General features: G+C 45.0%; 3 protein-coding genes across 3 annotated transcripts; 1 reads left to right on the forward strand and 2 right to left on the reverse strand.

Annotated features, from left to right (window-relative positions):
• Positions 1-46: 46 nt before the first annotated feature.
• LOC115768295 (septin-1) lies at positions 47-2,729 on the reverse strand. Its single transcript, XM_030712840.1, has 4 exons — positions 2,658-2,729; positions 1,431-1,623; positions 1,116-1,374; positions 47-1,053 (listed from the first exon to the last, which is right to left on the reverse strand). The coding sequence occupies exons 1-4, from the start codon at positions 2,718-2,720 to the stop codon at positions 429-431; spliced, it is 1,140 nt and encodes a 379-aa protein (XP_030568700.1). The 5' UTR covers positions 2,721-2,729; the 3' UTR covers positions 47-428.
• A 397-nt stretch (positions 2,730-3,126) lies between these two features.
• LOC115768297 (calpain-D) lies at positions 3,127-14,540 on the reverse strand. Its single transcript, XM_030712842.1, has 6 exons — positions 13,867-14,540; positions 9,435-9,673; positions 5,269-7,334; positions 4,929-5,195; positions 4,727-4,869; positions 3,127-3,847 (listed from the first exon to the last, which is right to left on the reverse strand). The coding sequence occupies exons 1-6, from the start codon at positions 14,223-14,225 to the stop codon at positions 3,670-3,672; spliced, it is 3,252 nt and encodes a 1,083-aa protein (XP_030568702.1). The 5' UTR covers positions 14,226-14,540; the 3' UTR covers positions 3,127-3,669.
• Positions 14,541-15,157: 617 nt separating this feature from the next.
• Positions 15,158-17,747, forward strand: LOC115768319 (probable ATP-dependent RNA helicase DDX10). The gene is made up of 2 exons (XM_030712868.1): positions 15,158-15,575; positions 15,632-17,747. The coding sequence occupies exons 1-2, from the start codon at positions 15,207-15,209 to the stop codon at positions 17,693-17,695; spliced, it is 2,433 nt and encodes an 810-aa protein (XP_030568728.1). The 5' UTR covers positions 15,158-15,206; the 3' UTR covers positions 17,696-17,747.
• Positions 17,748-19,406: the final 1,659 nt, after the last annotated feature.

A 19,406-nucleotide genomic window follows, 5' to 3' on the forward strand; every position in this document is an offset into this window, starting at 1 on the left:
TGTGTGTGTAGTGCAAGTGACTGCATATGTGTGTGTGAGTGCGAGTGCTTGTATGTGTATGTGTGTGTGTGTGTGTTGTTCTGATGCCTTGAGATTTGATTTTCGATCTTTGACTTGCAATTACAGTTATAGTATAAAAAATCACTAGCTAAATATGCACGCATACATATATAGTTACACACACACACGTGCATATATATGTGTGTGTGTGTGTTTAGAATGCAAAAATAAACAGATAATTTAGCGCCCATCGTGAACTTAACTTAAAAACTGCATACAAAATATATATATATATATATATACGTCTATATATCTATCTATATATATATGTATGTATATATGTGATATATAGTTGTATATATATATGTAAATTGCACAAACGTGCGCTAACTGCCGCCAACCTGCCGCCCGATCCTGTAGATATTTGTTCACTTTTGTGCCTGCATGCGCGCCTGCATCTGGGCGAGCATCTCCTGCATGCGTCGCAGCTCCGCCTCCTTCTCCTGCAGTATGCGATCCTTCTCGTTGAGTACACTATTGACGCCCACCTGTACGGTTCCATTGTTGTCGCCGCGCTCCGATTTGATGCCATTCTCTTTGCCCTTAATGCCCTTGGCGAGGCGATCGGAACGATAGTTCTCGTAGTGCACCTCCTGTGTGACCTCCTGCAGATCCTGCATGTGTGTGATCAGCATGGTGCGCAGCTTTATAAAATCACAATGATCCGGATTTTCGACCTCAACCACGCCCCAGGGATAGAGGCGGCCGCGCACCTTTTTGCCTTTGACCTCGAGCAGAGTATTGGCGCCGCAGACGGCAAAAGGCACAGCTTCTTTAAGTTGCTTCACTTGCTCCTTGTAGTCTTCGTCCTCATCTGAATCACAGTCGGGCAGTGGATAGATTTTGATGCCATGGCTCTCGATCTCCTGCATAATGCGGCATTTCAAGCGCAATATCTCCTTTTTTGTCAGACAATCCGCCTTGGCTATAACGGGCACAATGTTCACCTTCGAGTGCAGCTTCTTCATGAACTCCACGTCCAAGGGTTTCAGTCTGCAAAATATACAATTACAATATACAATTGTTGTTTAGCTAATCGGAGCTGCACGATTTACCCATGTCCGAATGGCGATATAAAGTAGAAGCAACAATGTATGCGATTGTCCACAATATTGCGACGATTCAGTCCGCTCTCGTCCTGCAGGAAGCGCTCGTATTGCTCATCAATGTACTCCAGTATGGCGCTAAAGCTATTTGAATTATCGATGGCATCACCGAAACCGGGCGTATCCACAACAGTTAGGCGCAGCTTGACGCCGCGCTCCTCAATCTCCACGGTGGATGCCTCCAGTTTGACCGTTTGCTTTTGTTTCTCTAAATGTTTCTCTATTCAAATCTGTTCGAATTTCAATATTGTCAATAGCGTTTACCTATGGCATCGGGTATAATGCGTTCCGGATACAAATCGGTCAGAAATAAACTGTTCACCAGCGTCGATTTGCCCAGACCCGATTCGCCGACGACCATCAGCGTAAACTCGAAGCCCTTCTTAACGGATTTGCGATGCACTTGATTCGGCAGATTGGCGAAGCCCACGTAGCCGGGTGTCTCGATGCTGGAAAACTATGCAACACAAATACACAAATAATTCAAATAACGGGTATTGCGGTAACCAATCCGGTTGAGTCATCAGCGGCTTATCTATTGCTGCATGCTTTTTCTCGCTTGCACGCTCAAGGCAGGCTGAATTAGAGCTGAGCGCGTGTCGTGACACGATTAATTATTGAAATTATACATATTCAAGTAATCAAACTCATGTGAATAAAAATGTAAAATAAAAAAAAAAATGGAAAATAAATAAAAAGGAAAAGGGACATAAAATTCATGCAGAACGCACAATGGTTGTTCGTGCTCGTGTCTTGTTAGACAAAATTCGACACGCGCCCATCTCTATGCCTGAGTACAGCTAGTGTCTGCGCGGGGGGTGGCCGACTTCGAAGCCTGGCTCAAAGAAAGTAGCGGCGTTATTTTGGAATTCCAGACACGCGCGAGTTTCTCTTGCATATCTAAGCCGTGCACACACACACACATACACGCACAAGCAAACATGTGCGGCTAAGTACATGCACACATTTATTATTTTCATATATCATATATCTCTATAAGTACACACATACAGCACCTAAAGCCATTGACATTGCGAACAGTGTGTACATATGCATGCACATAGTATATAGGTCACAGGCCGCAACAAAGGAACATATACTTCAACTGACGCCGACGCCTTTTTTTATTTGCCGGCTTAAGTGATTCATGCTGCACTTTTGGCTGAACCAATTTTGAATATCAAGCGACGATTAATTAACTTACACGCGCACACATATGTGAGCTGCATATTTGTGCTTGTCTGTGGTGTGTGTGCATGTGCAGCAGCAGCGCATTGCAAGCTGCACACATGAGGAATTTGCATGATAAGCCGCAAACACACATATACAAAACAAGAACGCCATCGTCGTCGCGAGCGGGGATTGATGATACGCTTGATATAACCGCGCCCAGTATGTCACCACTGAGCCAACGCGAGTAACGGCGCGAAACACTCACAAGTGCACTCAATTATTTGTATTGAATTTATTAAATAAATATAAATTACTTACGCCCTTTGTATCAGCCATATTAAAAAAACAAAAATTAAATGACGAACAAAATATGTTGCTCATGAACTGAAATGAACTAGAACCAACACACACTAAATGGCAACAGTGTGACCAGCATGTACATTGCTTGATTTCGCCAAAAATGTATCGAAAAGCAACCGAAAATACCTTGAGCGTAGAAACGATTGCAAGATTGATTTAATACAACATTTACAGATTAAGCTATTAAATTACAATTAATAGAAGCAGATTAAGTTAAAAAAAAAACTATTGGCGTCGACATAATTACTTTGCAGCTTGTGACCGTTTATGCGTGTTAAAGATTGCCATTTTAAAGTTGAACGCAGTGGCAACCTTGGGAAATGAACGGAATTTAAGCCGTTAATAGTTAAAATTGAAACTACAAATTTAAGAAACTTAAAATTTAAGAAATGCAGCGATTGTTAGCTAAAATTTGGGATAAACAAAAGTTGTATGGCTTTTATAACTGTTAGTATTTTATTTTTAAAACAATAGACATATTTATGTATGCTGCTGGATCATGACGCACATGCACTTAAATTCAATACAATACATACATCGATGAAATTCAAAGTTTTGATAGGGTTCGGGTATCAGGCCGTTGTTTAACTATATAATTCACATTTATTTCATTTCTTTTCTCAATATATGTATGTATGTATTAATGCGCCCGCAACCGCATCGTTAACTATTCCGAAGTACACATATACATACATATATATTCATGTATAGCTATATGTGTGCGTGTTCGTGTGTGTGTGTGTGTACGTATGACGTTGACAAAACATCGACTAGAATATGCAAAAATCTCAAAAAATTAAAATATTCAAACAAAACAAAAATAAAGAAAATGTAACCAATATCAAAATCATAAATCGTAAACGTTATGGCGTAAAAGGAATACACATAGATACATATATATATAAATATATATATATATATTTTGTTTTGAACTAATGCCCCTCGATGCTTCCAAGTCGGCTTGATCGAATTATGTTATCAAGCGCGGCGCATGCAGCCCGTGCACATTCTCGATGGGCGGACAGTGGGTGGCGCCCGGCGGACCCCAATCGTGCAGGCCGCGCGAATTGGCCAAACGATGCGTCAGCCGATGGGCAATGCTGAAGCCGCCGCTGCCCTCCAGCTGGGTGAGCACAATGATCACCTGCCTGCAATTGGTTACCATAATTAGTAAACAAATCGAGGATGCACACGTAAGAGATACCCTGCAATCAGCTGTGAGCCGACTCAAACATTGACAGTGATTCGGTTCCGGTACCGGTTCGGAACTGGTGCCAGAGAGTTAGAGTAAGAGATACCCTGTAATCAGCTGTGAGCCGACTCAAACATTGTCAATGATTCGGTTCCGAACTGGTGTCAGAGAGTAAGAGCAAGAGATACCCTGTAATCAGCTGTGAGCCGACTCAAACATTGACAGTGATTCGGTTCCGGTTCCGAACTGGTGCCAGAGAGTAAGAGTAAGAGATACCCTGTAATCAGCTGTGAGCCGACTCAAACATTGAAATTGATTCGGTTCCAGTTCCGAACTGGTGCCAGAGAGTAAGAGTAAGAGATACCCTGTAATCAGCTGTGAGCCGACTCAAACATTGAAATTGATTCGGTTCCAGTTCCGAACTGGTGCCAGAGAGTAAGAGTAAGAGATACCCTGTAATCAGCTGTGAGCCGACTCAAACATTACTTTGGTCTACTTTTCTTTAGGGTTCCTAATTCGGGTAGTAAAAGAACTTGGGATTCTGGGTTAAAACTTATTTGCAGAAGAAGTTGCTCAAGGCAACTTTGAGAGGTGTCTTATAGTTGGGCGAGTCAAATAATGATATTAGTTCTAGTTAACTATCCTAAATACGAGCAAAATCTGATCTCCATGAGATAGCTGATGACATATCGGAACAATGGGTCGACAATAGTTTTGTGATATTTGTGAAAAAGCATTGTTTGCTAATGCACACATCTGCCAGGTCTGTGGACAGGGTATTTAACTTGTTTGACTGTTTACAGGGTATCGCTGTGAGTCGGTATACGCTACGCACCTTTGCAGCGGCGGCACGGAATCAACTGTTTTGAGCTCGCCGCGCGTCGAGACCACATTGTAGCTCTCCTGGCAATCGCACTTCACATGAATCCATTTATTCTCATGTCGATTCTCCACCATAACCACCAGTCCAGCCCAGCCCTGGATGGGGTAAAGAGGGGCAGCGGTTATGAAAGTTAGTACATGAAGATGTCACCCACCTTTGTCAAATAGTAGGCGGTCATGCCCTCGCGTCCCTCATGCCGCTGGCCCTTGGTCAGTGTCAGGCTGATGATGGCATCGGCGAGCAGATGGGGCGAGGGCGTTATTTGCTCGACCAGCAGCCGCTTGGAGCTGTGTATGGCCAGTATGCACTGCGGATACTGATGCGGATCCTCGATGCCCGTGTGCCAATGATTGAAGGCCAAACAGACGAGCAAATAGATGTCACGCTCCAGCATCTTGTGGCAGCCCACAAAGCCGCGCACCTGCAAAAGGAAAAGAGAGTAGAAATATATGTATAAAACTGTAGCTTGAATTGGGGCTGGGAGCAGACACTACCTGACGCTTGCTATGCTCGACGAGGCGTCCAATCTCTGGCGCTGCCGGTGAACGTGTGCGAAATATCACAACGCAGAGATCGAGCTGTGAGCGTTGCGATTTCTCCGAGTTGCGTTGACCCTCCTGGAAGAGCGTAAATTCGGCCTCGGTGGGCTCCAGCACGGTGAGCAGCACGCACGAAATGGAGCACAACGGCTGGAGTGTGCCCTGTAGACGCACCTCATTCCAGCCGGAACGCACCTTGCAGATATCGATACAATCAAAATAGTTGAGCACATCCTCAAAGGAGATCCAAAAGACGCCCTCGGAGGCGCCGTGCGGCATTAGAGCATCACGTAAATCATCTGTCCACAGGGCCGAATCATCTGACCAATCGCCGCGCCACGAATAATGTCCCCAGGGATTGCGAAGCTTGAGCAAACGATGTCCCTGTATATCCTTGACGTCCAGCACCGAATAGGCGTGCCGCGGCCGTAGACCCTTGTGCTGGTACTCCTCCTCGTCGACCTTCATGTTGCCGCCGCCACAGCTGGCGCCCATCAGGAAGCGTACACAGCGCGAACTCAACAGCTGTGCCCAGATCAGATCCTTGTCCAGCTCATCCTCGCTGGGCATGGGCAATGAGCTGGCCTGCAACGGTATGCTCTCGCAGGGTGCACCCGTAAGCGTGGCCAGGCCCTCAATGGCACGGCCCGAAACGAGCGCCTCATAGCAGCCATGGATTTTGGCCACCGCCTTCTCGATGAGCGGCACCCAGAGCTGTTTGCGCTTGGCCTGCGAGTAGACCAAATGTCCGCGCTTGTCGCACGGCAACAGATCATCGACAAGCACTGTCGTCCATTTGCCATCCTTGCATAGACGCACCTGATAGGCGCCCTGGGCGCATATCTCCTTGGTAACGAGCACCTCCTTGACGAGATCCTCCCGTTCGGCCAGCACGGCCAATGCGCTGAGCAGCCAACAATTGCCCAGCACACCCTGACAAATGTCCGAGGGCAACGGCGTACGAAAGACCGCCCACGGCGGATAGGCGCCGCCATCGCAATTGATCTCGTGCGGTCGACGCCACTGCACCACCGGATTGCCGCCATCCGCAGCACTGCTGGCGGGATTATAGTACAAGCTTTTGGGCGCCGGCGGAAATGAATCGTCCACGAATAGCTCGCTATTATCGCGACAATATTGTATGATATTTTGCCATTTGGTCAGCGCTTCTGTCTCCTCCAGCTGGCGCAGATTCTCCATTAGTTTGCTCTCCTGCCGGATTTCGTTGAGCGCAGCGACACGCATCGATTTGCGGGCCAAAGCATCCGTCAGCACCGTATGGACCAAACCGCGCGGACTCGAGCAAATGTCACAGACAACGGAGGCGGCACAGTTCTCGTATGTGCATGCCGGGCACTGCCATTTCTTAACCGAGCCGCTGGGCAGGATTAGCTGCTGCTGCTGCTGCTGCAAATTATAGGAGGAGCTGGCCGCGGAGGTGGGCATGGCCATTGATATATTGCGCGGCACTATAGAGCCGCCGGTGCTATGACGCTTGGGTATGGCGCCCGAGGAGCTGCGCTGCTGCTGCAGCTGCTGCTGGGTCTGCTGTAGCTGCAGCTGTTGGATGGCCGTCAGGACCGGTGCCACCGCCGTTGATCGGGGCGATGGACTGCGCGAATTGCGATGCGCCAACGGCGGCAGCAACTGCAGCTGAGCCGTTGGCGTCGGCGTTGGCGTATTGTGTTCAACCAACGTCTGACTGCCGCCGCCGACGGTCGACGTCGTCGTCGTGTCCTGCTCCTCGTAGGACTGGCCATCGGGTCGTTCGCGCACCGTGTCCGCCACCGGCAGCAGACGCATCGATTTGCAGGCACTGCACAGGCCCACCGACAGCGAATTCTTGAGCGTGCAATGGCTGCATGTCCAGAACTCGCCCTTGCGCAGCGTCATGTCCTCAATGGAGGAGATGCTCTTCAGTTTTGAGCCGCCGCACACAATGCACGCCATCGCCGTTGAGTAGTTGACCAGGGTGCACTTCTTGCATGTCCAGGGCTCATCGCTGCGCGGCTCCGCACCAGCTGCAATTGGGAAAAAGTTCATCAAAGCTTCCAAAACTAAACAAATGTAGATGCCAGCACTTGGTCAGTCAATCAATCAAACAGTTAGACAGATTGTCAATCAGGCAGACAGTTAGACACTCAGTCGTGCAATCAATCACTGTCAATTATTTAATTAGTATGTCAATCAGCCAAGCAGTTGGTCAATCAGTCGGTGGGTTTATGGTCAGTCAGCCACTTGGTCAGTCAGTCAATCATTCAGTTAGACAGACTGTCAATCAGGCAGACAGTTAGACACTCAGTCCTGCAATCAATCACTGTCAATTATTTAATTAGTATATCAAGCAGTTGGTCAATCAGTCGGTGGGTTTATGGTCAGTCAGCCACTTGGTCAGTCAGTCAATCATTCAGTCAGACAGATTGTCAATCAGGCAGACAGTTAGACACTCAGTCGTGCAATCAATCACTGTCAATTATTTAATTAGTAAGTCAATCAGCCAAGCAGATGGTCAATCAGTCGGTGGGTTTATGGTCAGTCAGCCACTTGGTCAGTCAATCAATCATTCAGTTAGACAGACTGTCAATCAGGCAGACAGTTAGACACTCAGTCGTGCATTCAATCACGGTCAATTATTTAATTAGTATGTCAATCAGCCAAGCAGTTGGTCAATCAGTCGGTGGGTTTATGGTCAGTCAGCCACTTGGTCAGTCAGTCAATCATTCAGTTAGACAGACTGTCAATCAGGCAGACAGTTAGACACTCAGTCGTGCAATCAATCACGGTCAATTATTTAATTAGTATGTCAATCAGCCAAGCAGTTGGTCAATCAGTCGGTGGGTTTATGGTCAGTCAGCCACTTGGTCAGTCAGTCAATCATTCAGTCAGACAGATTGTCAATCAGGCAGACAGTTAGACACTCAGTCGTGCAATCAATCACTGTCAATTATTTAATTAGTATGTCAATCAGCCAAGCAGATGGTCAATCAGTCGGTGGGTTTATGGTCAGTCAGCCACTTGGTCAGTCAATCAATCATTCAGTTAGACAGACTGTCAATCAGGCAGACAGTTAGACACTCAGTCGTGCAATCAATCACTGTCAATTATTTAATTAGTATGTCAATCAGCCAAGCAGTTGGTCAATCAGTCGGTGGGTTTATGGTCAGTCAGCCACTTGGTCAGTCAGTCAATCATTCAGTCAAACAGATTGTCAATCAGGCAGACAGTTAGACACTCAGTCGTGCAATCAATCACTGTCAATTATTTAATTAGTATGTCATTCAGCCAAGCAGATGGTCAATCAGTCGGTGGGTTTATGGTCAGTCAGCCACTTGGTCAGTCAGTCAATCATTCAGTTAGACAGACTGTCAATCAGGCAGACAGTTAGACACTCAGTCGTGCAATCAATCACTGTCAATTATTTAATTAGTATGTCAATCAGCCAAGCAGTTGGTCAATCAGTCGGTGGGTTTATGGTCAGTCAGCCACCTGGTCAGTTAATCAATCATTCAGTTAGACAGTCAGCCAAGCATGCAGTCAGGTCAATCAGTGTGAGAGTTAAACAGGTTTTCATTCAGTCAGTTGATTACATAGTCACTCAATCAATCAATCAATCAGTCATTCATTCAGTTGGTATACAAATCAGCCTGAAGTCAGTCAGTTTGCGGTCAGACACACTCAGTCAGCCAGTTTATCAGTCAATCAATCAGACAGTCAGTCAGTCAGCCAGGCATGCAGTCAGGTAGTTAGTCCTTGAATTAGTCTATCAATCAATCAAACAGTTAGTTAGTCAATCAGCGTGACATTTAAACAGGATTTCAGGCAATCAGTTGATTAGATAAGTCAATCATTCAGTTGGTATACCAGCCAGCCTGACATTTAGTTTAAAACTCAGTCAGTTTTCGGTCAGATATTCTCAGTCAACCAGTTTATCAGTCAATCAATCAGACAGCCGATAAATCAGGCTAAGAATAAGGCTAGCTAATCAGTTGGTCAGTTAGATAGTTAGTTAACCAGCGTGCGACAGGAATGCAATCAATCAGTTGATTATAGAGTCAGTCAGTCAGTCAATCAGTCAGTCAATCAATCACTCAATTAGTTAAATATACAGCTTAGGGACTTACTGGCTGCTGCTGCTGCTGATGCTGGGGAGGACTCTGCCGTTTGCTTGGATAGTGTCTCGCACATCTCACAGGACTCGGACCAGAGACGATTGTAGGCATAGGAACATTTGCCGCATGTCCACATCTTGCGGCTGCCGTGCAGCAGCATCGATTGCGGTTTATTGTCGTTGCGTGCCGCTGGAGGAATGAGCCGATTGCTGGCCGGGATCGGTGCCAAAACAGCTGCTGCCTCATGCGTGCTGTACACCAGAGAGAGAGAGAGAGAGAGAGAGAGGGGGAGAGAGAAAGGCAGAGTGTATTAGTGCGAGAGGGAAGCAATGCGTACGCACAATTAAGTGCCAGGTAATCAAATGAAAAATCAAATAAAATTACAAAAATTACATTTAACAATGTGCAAAGCAAAAGAAGCGACTGCTGCTGCCGCTGCCGCTGTTAATTGCCATTAAATTAAAAAAAAAAAAAAGAAACAAAGCCTCGACAAAAACAATGCACAACACAAAAGTTTTGTTATCTTCGGCACACCGAAGTCACAGATACGCTTGCTGTACAATTTGGTGAGTCAGCCGCAATTAGAAATTGTGAAGCTGATAATAGTCCATGTATATACCCTGTGCACAGGTCTATCAAACGGGCATGCCAGCCTCAACTATGAACATGACTAAGCTTAAAGTTAACTCTGTTAGATTAGCCTAGATAACAAGCTTTCAATTACTTTAAGGTAATTAAAGACAATCCAATTATTTTCTATTAGTTAACATAAATAACTGTGTAAATGAATTGATTAATTTTTCAATTAATAAACAAGGCTTACAAGACATTAATTACTTTCAATTACTTTGCTCAAAAGTACAAGACATTAATTACTTTCAATTACTTTGCTCAAGTCTTCATAGTCACAGTTTGTGTAATTAGCAATTAATTCAACTTAATTAAATGCCTGGCAAGTAAAGTAATTAGCCTTAATGATTAGTATAACTATGATTCTAGGCCCTGGTTACACAGTTAACATAATTAAACTGCCGTAATTTCTATTATTAACAATTACTTGAGTAATTAAACGAGCACTGTGGCAATTACTTAAGCAGTTAGTGCAAATTACAAACAATAAAATTGCAGCAGAAAAAGTAATTGCAATGTTTAAATTAAATTAAAATTATTCAGAAGTAATTAGAAAAAGTAATTGCAAGGTTAAAATAAAATTATAATTATTGAAAAGTAATTAGAAAAAGTAATTGCAATGTTAAAATTAAATTAAAATTATTAAAAAGTAATTAGAAAAAGTAATTGCAATGTTAAAATAAAATTATAATTATTGAAAAGTAATTAGAAAAAGGAATTGCAATGTTTAAATTAAATTAAAATTATTAAAAAGTAATTGCAATGTTAAATTTAAATCAAAATTATTAAAAAGTAATTAGAAAAGGTAATTGCAATGTTAAATTTAAATCAACCTGCGGTTAGGGTATACAAAAAAAAGTCAAGCGTGGCGCAAACTATAAACGAAATCAACCAAACGCACATACATACAAATCGAGATATATATATATATATATAAATATATATATATATATATGCATGTATATGCACAATTGCGTATGAGTAAGCTCTGCGCAGTAAGGAAGAAAGAGCAGCAAATTAGAAAAATATTAAAACAAAAGCGAATTGATAAGTTGTTGTTGCTGTTGTCAAGAGGTGTCAAATGTCGCTTGCTGTTGGCTGACAACAACAACTATTGCTAGTTGTGTTTGTTATTGTTATTGTGATAATTGCGTACATTTTCGATTCAGTTGTTTTGCGTGGTCCCTTCCACACCTTCGCGTATATCGAATGCTCGGATGCGTGATAAAAATCAGTTGCCGTTGCAACAGTTGCCGCTGCCGCTGCTGCTGCTGTGCTGACGTCCGCTTCCACACTGTTTGCCTCAATGCTGCTGTGCTCGGCAGCTGCTCCTGCTGTTGCTCCTGTTGCTGCTGCTGCTGCCTCGCTGCTATTTTCGAATACATCAAAGCTACTGTTGTTGCTATGGCTGCTGCTGCTGTTGTTGTTGCCTAGCAGCAATGCTGCTGTTGCTGCCGCTGTTGTTGTTGCTGCTGCTGCTGACGTCTCATTGCTGAGCTTCTTTTTGTGCAGCTTGTGCTGTTTATTAACCTGCGCATAAATGGGTGCCATTGGCTCCGCCCTAAGCTGTTGCTGCTGCTGTTGTAGTTGTTGCTGTTGCTGCTGTGCAATGGCCACACATTCGTTTTCATAGAGCTGCTGATTTAGTTTGTTGCTGCTGCTGCTGCTGCTGCTGCAGTTGTTGTTGCTGCTGTTGCTGTTGCCGCTGCTGTTGTTGCTGCTGCTGTTGCCATTGTTGTTGTTGCTCGTTGTATCACAAAGCTGCATATTGGCATGACGATTGCTGCTGCTGCCGCTGCTGCTGCTGCTGGTGCTGCTGCTGCTGATGACGCGTGTTGCCGGCTCCGACCAATCGTTGACAGCTATGAAAACGCCATTGCGCGGTATGGTAAACTGTGAGCTGCTACCGCCGCCGCCGCCGCCGTGTTGCTCCTGTGCCCTGGTGTTGCTCATGTGCTGGGCGTTGTTGAGCTCCCGCTGCTGCTGCTGTTGATGCTGCTGCTGCTGTTTGGACTGCGGCTGGCGCATGGGCTTGGCAACAGCTGTTGGCGCTGTCGCCTTGGCTGATCGCGACAGCGTTGTTATGGTAAAGTTATATTTCTTCTTGGCACAAGCGTCGCGCACTTTATTATTTAGATTCTTGTTGTTGTTGTTCTGCTTGCGGCGACAGAAGGTATCATTGGCAATGGCAAATCGTGAATTGCTGCACGCAACTGGCGCTGCAGCGGCTGCAACTGCAAAAGTGGACACAGATTAGGCATAACACTAGCACTCAATACCAATCATGACTTACGGCTCTTGTGTGGCAACAAATGTTGCTGTTGCTGCTGTTGTTGTTGTTGCTGGTAGCCGAGCGAGGCTTCGTAGGGTAAATTAAATATGTCCTTGCCCAGATTGTTTACATAGCAAATGTGACAGCTGCGTGCCGAAGCGACGACGACGGCGGCGGCGGCGGCGGAGGAGGAGGATGCGGCAGAAGAGGAGATGGCTGAGGCGACAGCCGCTTGGGTTAGAGCCGTGCTCTTATCTATGGAATTGCTTAGACTTTGCGTGCGTCTAAAGTAGGCGAAACGGCGCGATTTCAAATGACGCCGATTGGAATGTTGCTGCTCCTCCGTCTGTTCCAGCTGCGAATGATGTAGTAATAGTGACTCCTTCGGCGGCTGTTGCTCAACGCCGCTGCTGTTGCTGTTGCTGTTGTTGCTGCTGCTGCTGCTGTTGACGACGACGCCGCCAGCGACGCTGCTGCTGCTGCTGCAACTGTTGTTTAGCTCCAGTTTTGTGCCAGCTGCGGCTGTGGCTGCAGCTGCCGCCGCCTCATGACGTCGCGTGCACAGTGTCTCCTTATAGATGGGCGCCAAATAGCTAACCGTATCGCATATAACACAATGCCATGTCACCGAATTGTTATCCGTATCGCAGGCGCGACATATCCAACGGCGATTCAATGCCGGATTGGAAAAATGACGATATAGCTCTATCGAATTTTTTATATATTTACGCGTCGCCTCGCAGTCAATGCAATTGGCTGGCAAATTTTGGCTATTGCGCTGCGGACGCTTCAAGCAGCCGCGCAGCAGCGACTTGTAAACGTGTCCGGGCTGCTGTTGTTGTTGTTGTTTTTGTTGGTTGTTGTGCTCAGTTCTGGAAACAGAATGGAAACGGAAAACGTATGCATGGGCACAGTTAACGGACAATTAACTGTTATAGTTGCTACTCGGACTGGAACTGCAACTGTAAAGGTTATTTCAATGTGACCAAACCAATCCAATGGGTCTCCTCTCTATTTTGTCTCCTTTTTTTTTTTCCACTCCAAATTTGCAATTATTATTTATTATTTTTGGAATTTTTCTGTTGTGCTATTTCGCTTGCGATGCGCAGTTGGAAACAGCCAAAAATTCGGAATCAATAAAATTGTAAACAAAGTTGCGTTTGTTTCGCATCGATTTTCCCCAAAAAACCAAAAACAAAAGAAACAAGAAGAAAAAAAACTGCTGTTTTTGACAGCTTTTTGTTGTTGCTGCAGTTGCTTCAATTGTTGTTGTTATTGTGTATACTCTGTGTACAATACCCAAACATACACGCACACACAGACAATTATACACAGAGAGAGAGAATGAGGAAGAGAGAGAGAACAAGAAAAGGACAAACACGCACGCACACGCACACATGCAATTTCGGTTTTGTTCGGTGTAACGGTAAACTCTGACTGGCGCTTTTGTGTGCACCTAAACACACACACACACGCAGGCACATACAAGTGTGTGCATATGCCAATATAAATGTACATATGTATGCATGTATGTATGCTTACCTGGTCACAGCTTTGTGCTTATCAACAATTGTCGCGACCTCCTCCTCATCACACTCGGCGGCCAGGTCCGTCGCCCCCGCCGCTGCCCCTGACACAGCAGAGCCTGCAACCAGGTTTTCATGCTGTCGCTGCTGTTGCCGAGGTTGTTGTTGTTGTTGTTGTTGCTGTTGATGTATCCAAGTGCCTTGGTGTCGCGGCGGTTGGGATTGCGTTTGTGACGTTTGCTGATACAATGTTGCGGTAGGACTGGGGAATACCTTGCGCACGGTGCCACAGTTGAAGCATTTTAATGATTCGGTCGGATTGATGGTATTGCATTTGGTGCACGACCATTGCAGTACCGATGATATTGTGCCCATATTGCAGCCACTTGTATTAATACAATTGAAATTTCACATTCGACAAATCTGCACAATTCACGACAATGCTGTATGTGATGAGAGAGATAGAGATAGACAGAGAGAGAGAGAGAGGGGGGGCCGGGGCCAGATGCTGATTGGTGGAAGGAAGTTTTGAAATTCACAGCAAGCCGTCGTTAATTGCATTTAACAGTCTCACGCCGCGCGCCCGATTTAATACTTTGAACTGTTGCACCACAACACATATTTAGTATATATTGTGGGCCAACCTTGTTGTAGATACAGATCCTTAAGCAACAATAATGCTAGCGCCAGCCAACCAACCAGCCAGCCCACCAAACCTACTGATGAGCGATAGTTTAGTGACAGTTGGGTTGAGTCCTCGTGAGGGTCGTGTCAAACGTATATCGTATAAAATTGTTACGATTCTTATGCATTCTTTTCTTATGTGTCAAGTAAAATTAAACTTCAAATATAAACAAATATTCTAAAATTGTATGGCAAACTGAACAAAACGATTATTATAGCGGGATCTCTGCAAATGTGTATATTGTGAGCACACAGCTGTCTGTTTAAATATTGGCCATCTCTATGCTTGGCAGTGTGTGTGACCATAAAATGCAAAATTCACACTTATCGATACCGAGTACAATTGCTAAAACACACATTGATTTGGCGAAACGTATTTGATAAGGCGACAAAATTGAACGGTATCGACTAAATGCTATAGTAATAACATAATCATGAATAAAGCTCTTACTTAAATTAATGATTTGAGTGTGCGTCCGGTTTGGGTGGGCTTAAAAGTCATAATTGCAAAATGTTTCCGATTTTGGTGCTTTTGTTAATAAGTATCGATAGCGCTGGTATTTTTAAATTCAAAGTATCGATACTCTGACGATATTCGTACCCCTCGTGCAACAGTTATTGAGTGGCCATCAACGTGTTTTGCTGCCCAAACAACTCGAAATTAATTGCGCCATGCAAAAGCAAAAGCGTAAAGGTCCTGGCAGACCAGGACCACGACCGCCGCCCAAGCCGGCGACCAACCACAAGCCGAACAAACAGCACAATCAGAAACGAGCCAAGGAGCTGTCACGCTCCAAATTGGCGGCAACCGAAATGGAAATCCAGGAGCTGCGCACCAAATACGCTGAAATCGATGCAAACAGCATTGAAAGATTTGCACAATTCCCGCTGTCGCAGAAAACGCAAAAAGCACTAGCCGAATACAAGTACACAACGCCGACAGAAGTGCAGCGCCAGAGCATTGGACACGCGCTGCAGGGCAAGGATGTGCTCGGAGCGGCCATAACCGGCAGCGGCAAAACCTTGGCCTTTCTCATACCCGTAAGTGCAGCTGGACTTAATTAACATTGAATAACTTTTAAACTCACCTTTGACAGGTCCTGGAGCATCTGTATATGAACAAATGGTCGCGCTCGGATGGCGTGGCCGCGATCATTATATCGCCAACGCGTGAGCTTGCCTACCAAATATTCGAGACGCTGAAGCGGATCGGCAAACATCACGACTTCTCTGCGGGTCTAATTATTGGCGGCAAGAATCTTAAGTTTGAACGGACGCGCATGGATCAGTGCAATATATTGATATGTACGCCGGGTCGTCTGCTGCAGCATATGGATGAGAATCCGTTGTTCAATACGACCAGCATGGAGATGTTGGTGCTGGACGAGGCGGATCGCTGCCTGGACATGGGCTTTCAGAAGACGCTCAATTCGATTATCGAGAACTTTCCGCCCGATCGTCAAACATTGTTGTTCTCGGCCACGCAAACGAATACGCTTGAGGATCTGGCGCGACTCAATCTGAAGGATCCCGTATATGTTGGCTATGGAGCAGCTAAGCCCACAGCTGCTGCTGCTGCTGCTGCTGATGATACAAAACCGGGCGCATCAACGGCGGTCTTGGCCCTGCCCGAGCTGCTGCAGCAGAGCTATGTGGTGCTGCCGCTGGAGGAGAAGATAACCATGCTCTGGTCGTTCATCAAGAATCATCTGAAGCAGAAGATTATTGTGTTTGTGTCCAGCTGCAAGCAGGCCAAGTATCTGTACGAGATATTTTGTAAATTGCGTCCAGGCGTTGGCCTACTCGCCCTCTATGGCAGCCTGCATCAGGATCGACGCATTGCCATCTACGAGGATTTTCTACGCAAAAGCCATGTGGTCATGTTTGCCACAGATGTGGCATCACGTGGTCTCGACTTTCCGGCCGTTAACTGGGTGCTGCAACTCGACTGCCCCGAGGATGTGTCCCAGTACATCCATCGAGCGGGTCGCTCTGCACGCAACAAGGCACGCGGCGAATGCCTGCTGGTGTTGACGCCCAGCGAGGAGGAGCACATGATTGGTACACTGCGCGAGCAGCTGCATCTGGATATACGCTGTGTGCACATCGATCCCAAGAAGCTGTTCTCGCCACGCGTCAAAATCGAGGCGTTCCTAGCCCAATTCCCGGAGCTGCGCGCCTCGGCGCAGCGCGCTTTTCTCGCCTATCTGAAATCCGTGTTCCTTATGCGCAACAAGCGGCTCTTCAATGTGCTCAGCCTCGATCTGGATGCGTATGCGCAGTCGCTGGGCCTGGCCGTCACGCCTCGTGTGCCCTTCATTGAGAAGCTCAAGTGGCGACAGAAGCAACAGGCGGCACAGCCACAGCCGCAGCCGGAGTCGGAGCCGAAGCTGAGGGCGCCATCAAGAAGCTTCGGTGCTGGCGATGAAGAGGAGGAAGAGGAAGCGGACGATTTTATTAAGATCAAGCGACGGGATCATGATGTTGAGGGTGCAGCTGTGGACCTGGAGCTGCCGCTGGACGCACAGCCAGAGCTGGAGCCGGAGCCGGAGCTGGTGGTGCCCAAGCGCGAGAAGAAGCTGGTGACCAAAGCGGCGCTGGCCAAGAAGGCAATCAAAAAGAACTTGCAAGTCAACTCCAAGCTCAAGTTCGATGAGGATGGCCAAACGCTGGCCGACGAGCGCAATCAAATGAAGGCGCTAACGGCCAGGGCGCAGCAGCAGCAAAAGGATGACGATGGCGGCATCAATCTAATGTTATCCAAGGCGCTGCTCAACGAGGAGGATCAATATGATAAGCAGCGTTTCCGGGAGCTGGTCAAGCGGCGGCACAAGCTGCAGCGCGAAAAGCTGCGCAAAAAGGCGGAGCAACAGCAAAGTGACGAGGAGCAGGTGGACGAGGATGATGAAGAGCAGCAGCAGCAGGATGAAATGGAGAGCGAGAGCGAGCAGTCTGTGGACTTGTCCTGGCTGCCAGATCCGGATAAGCTGTACAAGAAAAGAGTTAATGACGAGGAGGAGGAGCAGGAGCAGGAGGAGGAGGAGGAGGAGGATGAGGAGGAGGAGGATGAGGATGAGCCGGCCTACAAGAAGTCCAGGATAACGGACAAGCTAACACTGCTGGACACGGAGGCCATTGCGGCCAATTTGCTGGCCAGCTAAGCAACATTTACTTGTAATCAATCGATTTAATAAATATGCCAACAACAACAAATTTGAAATGCTTCACAAATATTTTGGAAAATGCCCACAAATTTATTTTTTTTTTGCACTCCATAGCCTGACATTTAGCTGCATATATATGTGTGCATATACATATACATTCATAAATACACATATATATACATACATCTATGCCTGAGAGAGAGTGACAGCGAGAGAGCGAGAGCGAGAGCGAGAGAGTGTGTGTTATATGGGAGCGCTCGGTTAGTGGAGAGTGTGAGTGAGAGAGAGTGAGGGGAGGGGGCGGCATGTTTTTTTTTCTTGTCGGGTTTTTTCTTTTCTTATTTTTTTTCTTGTTTTTTTGTTTTTTTTTTTTTGGGGCGCATAAAATTTGCTTTTAAAAATATTACACATCACGTCAAATTACATGTTTGTTGAGACATTTGCATTTTTTTGTTTTACGTTTTACTTTTTTTTCGGTTTTTTTTTGTTTTGTTTTTGTTTCTGTTTCTCTTTAGGCGTATATAAATAAATGCATACACATATATACCGTTAATACTGCGTATATATATACAATATGCATGCACATTCGTGTACAAATAATGCAATAGACACACATCTATACAAATTATACTATATATTGGTTATTTTTGTTTTTGTTTTTGTTTTTGTTTTTGTTTTTGTTTTTGTTTTTCATTCTCTTCTCTCTGTGTTCGCGCAATTTGCTTTAAAATGAGTTTTCGCATTTTTTTGTTTTGTTTTTTTTCTGTCATTTTCTTTTGTTTGCGTTTGCTTCTTCTTTAAGTTTGAGGTCCGTTCAGACACAAGATACACAATTATATAATTAGTTTTATAAAAAATTAATGCTCAATTACAAGAAATAACACTTACGCTTATGTTGTCTACGTTTCGTTTCTTTACCGTTTTTTTGTTTTTTAGTTAAAATACATATATACATACACATATATGTATACAAGTGCATATATGCGCATATATATGTGTATGTATGTATGCATAGCAGTTGTATATGTATTGTATTTTTTTTTTTCGTTTTTTTCATATGTAGAGTAGAGCACACATTTATAATAGCTGAGAGCTGGAGACAAAGATTTGAATTATTTTTGTTTGTTTTTGTTTTTTTGCTTGCAATATTGATCCTGTTAGTGGGAGGGGGGCTGAAGGGGCGTGGTATATGCCGTATCATTTAGCGCTAATACATAATACATTTCATCTTTTAGACACAATTCTATATATATATATATATATGTATATGTATGCATGCATGCATGCATGTATGCATGTGTGTGTGTGTGTGTGTGTGTGTGTGTGTATTTACGGTTTCTTATACATCTAAATACACATAGAAGAACAAGCATGCTTTCACACACACACACACACACACATACTCTTTCTCACTCAACACACGCACACGCACACACACACACACACACATACACATACACAGAGATTCACATTTAGTAGCTGGAAATTGTTTTTTTTTTGTTGTTTCGTTTTGTTATCTTAAGTTTTTTTGTGGCTGCTTCTTCTTTTAATTAGACATATGCAAATATATATAAATCTAGCATACATATATATATATATATATATATATATATAATATTCGCAATGCTTTAGTTTACTTGCTTTTTGTTTTGTTTTAACATACATTTTAACATACAATACACAATTAATAAATTTGTTTAAATTTGCG

The sequence above is a fragment of the Drosophila novamexicana genome, unplaced genomic scaffold (assembly GCF_003285875.2).
Source record: "Drosophila novamexicana strain 15010-1031.04,08,12 unplaced genomic scaffold, DnovRS2.1 tig00001752-arrow-arrow-pilon, whole genome shotgun sequence".
Taxonomy (NCBI): domain Eukaryota; kingdom Metazoa; phylum Arthropoda; class Insecta; order Diptera; family Drosophilidae; genus Drosophila; species Drosophila novamexicana.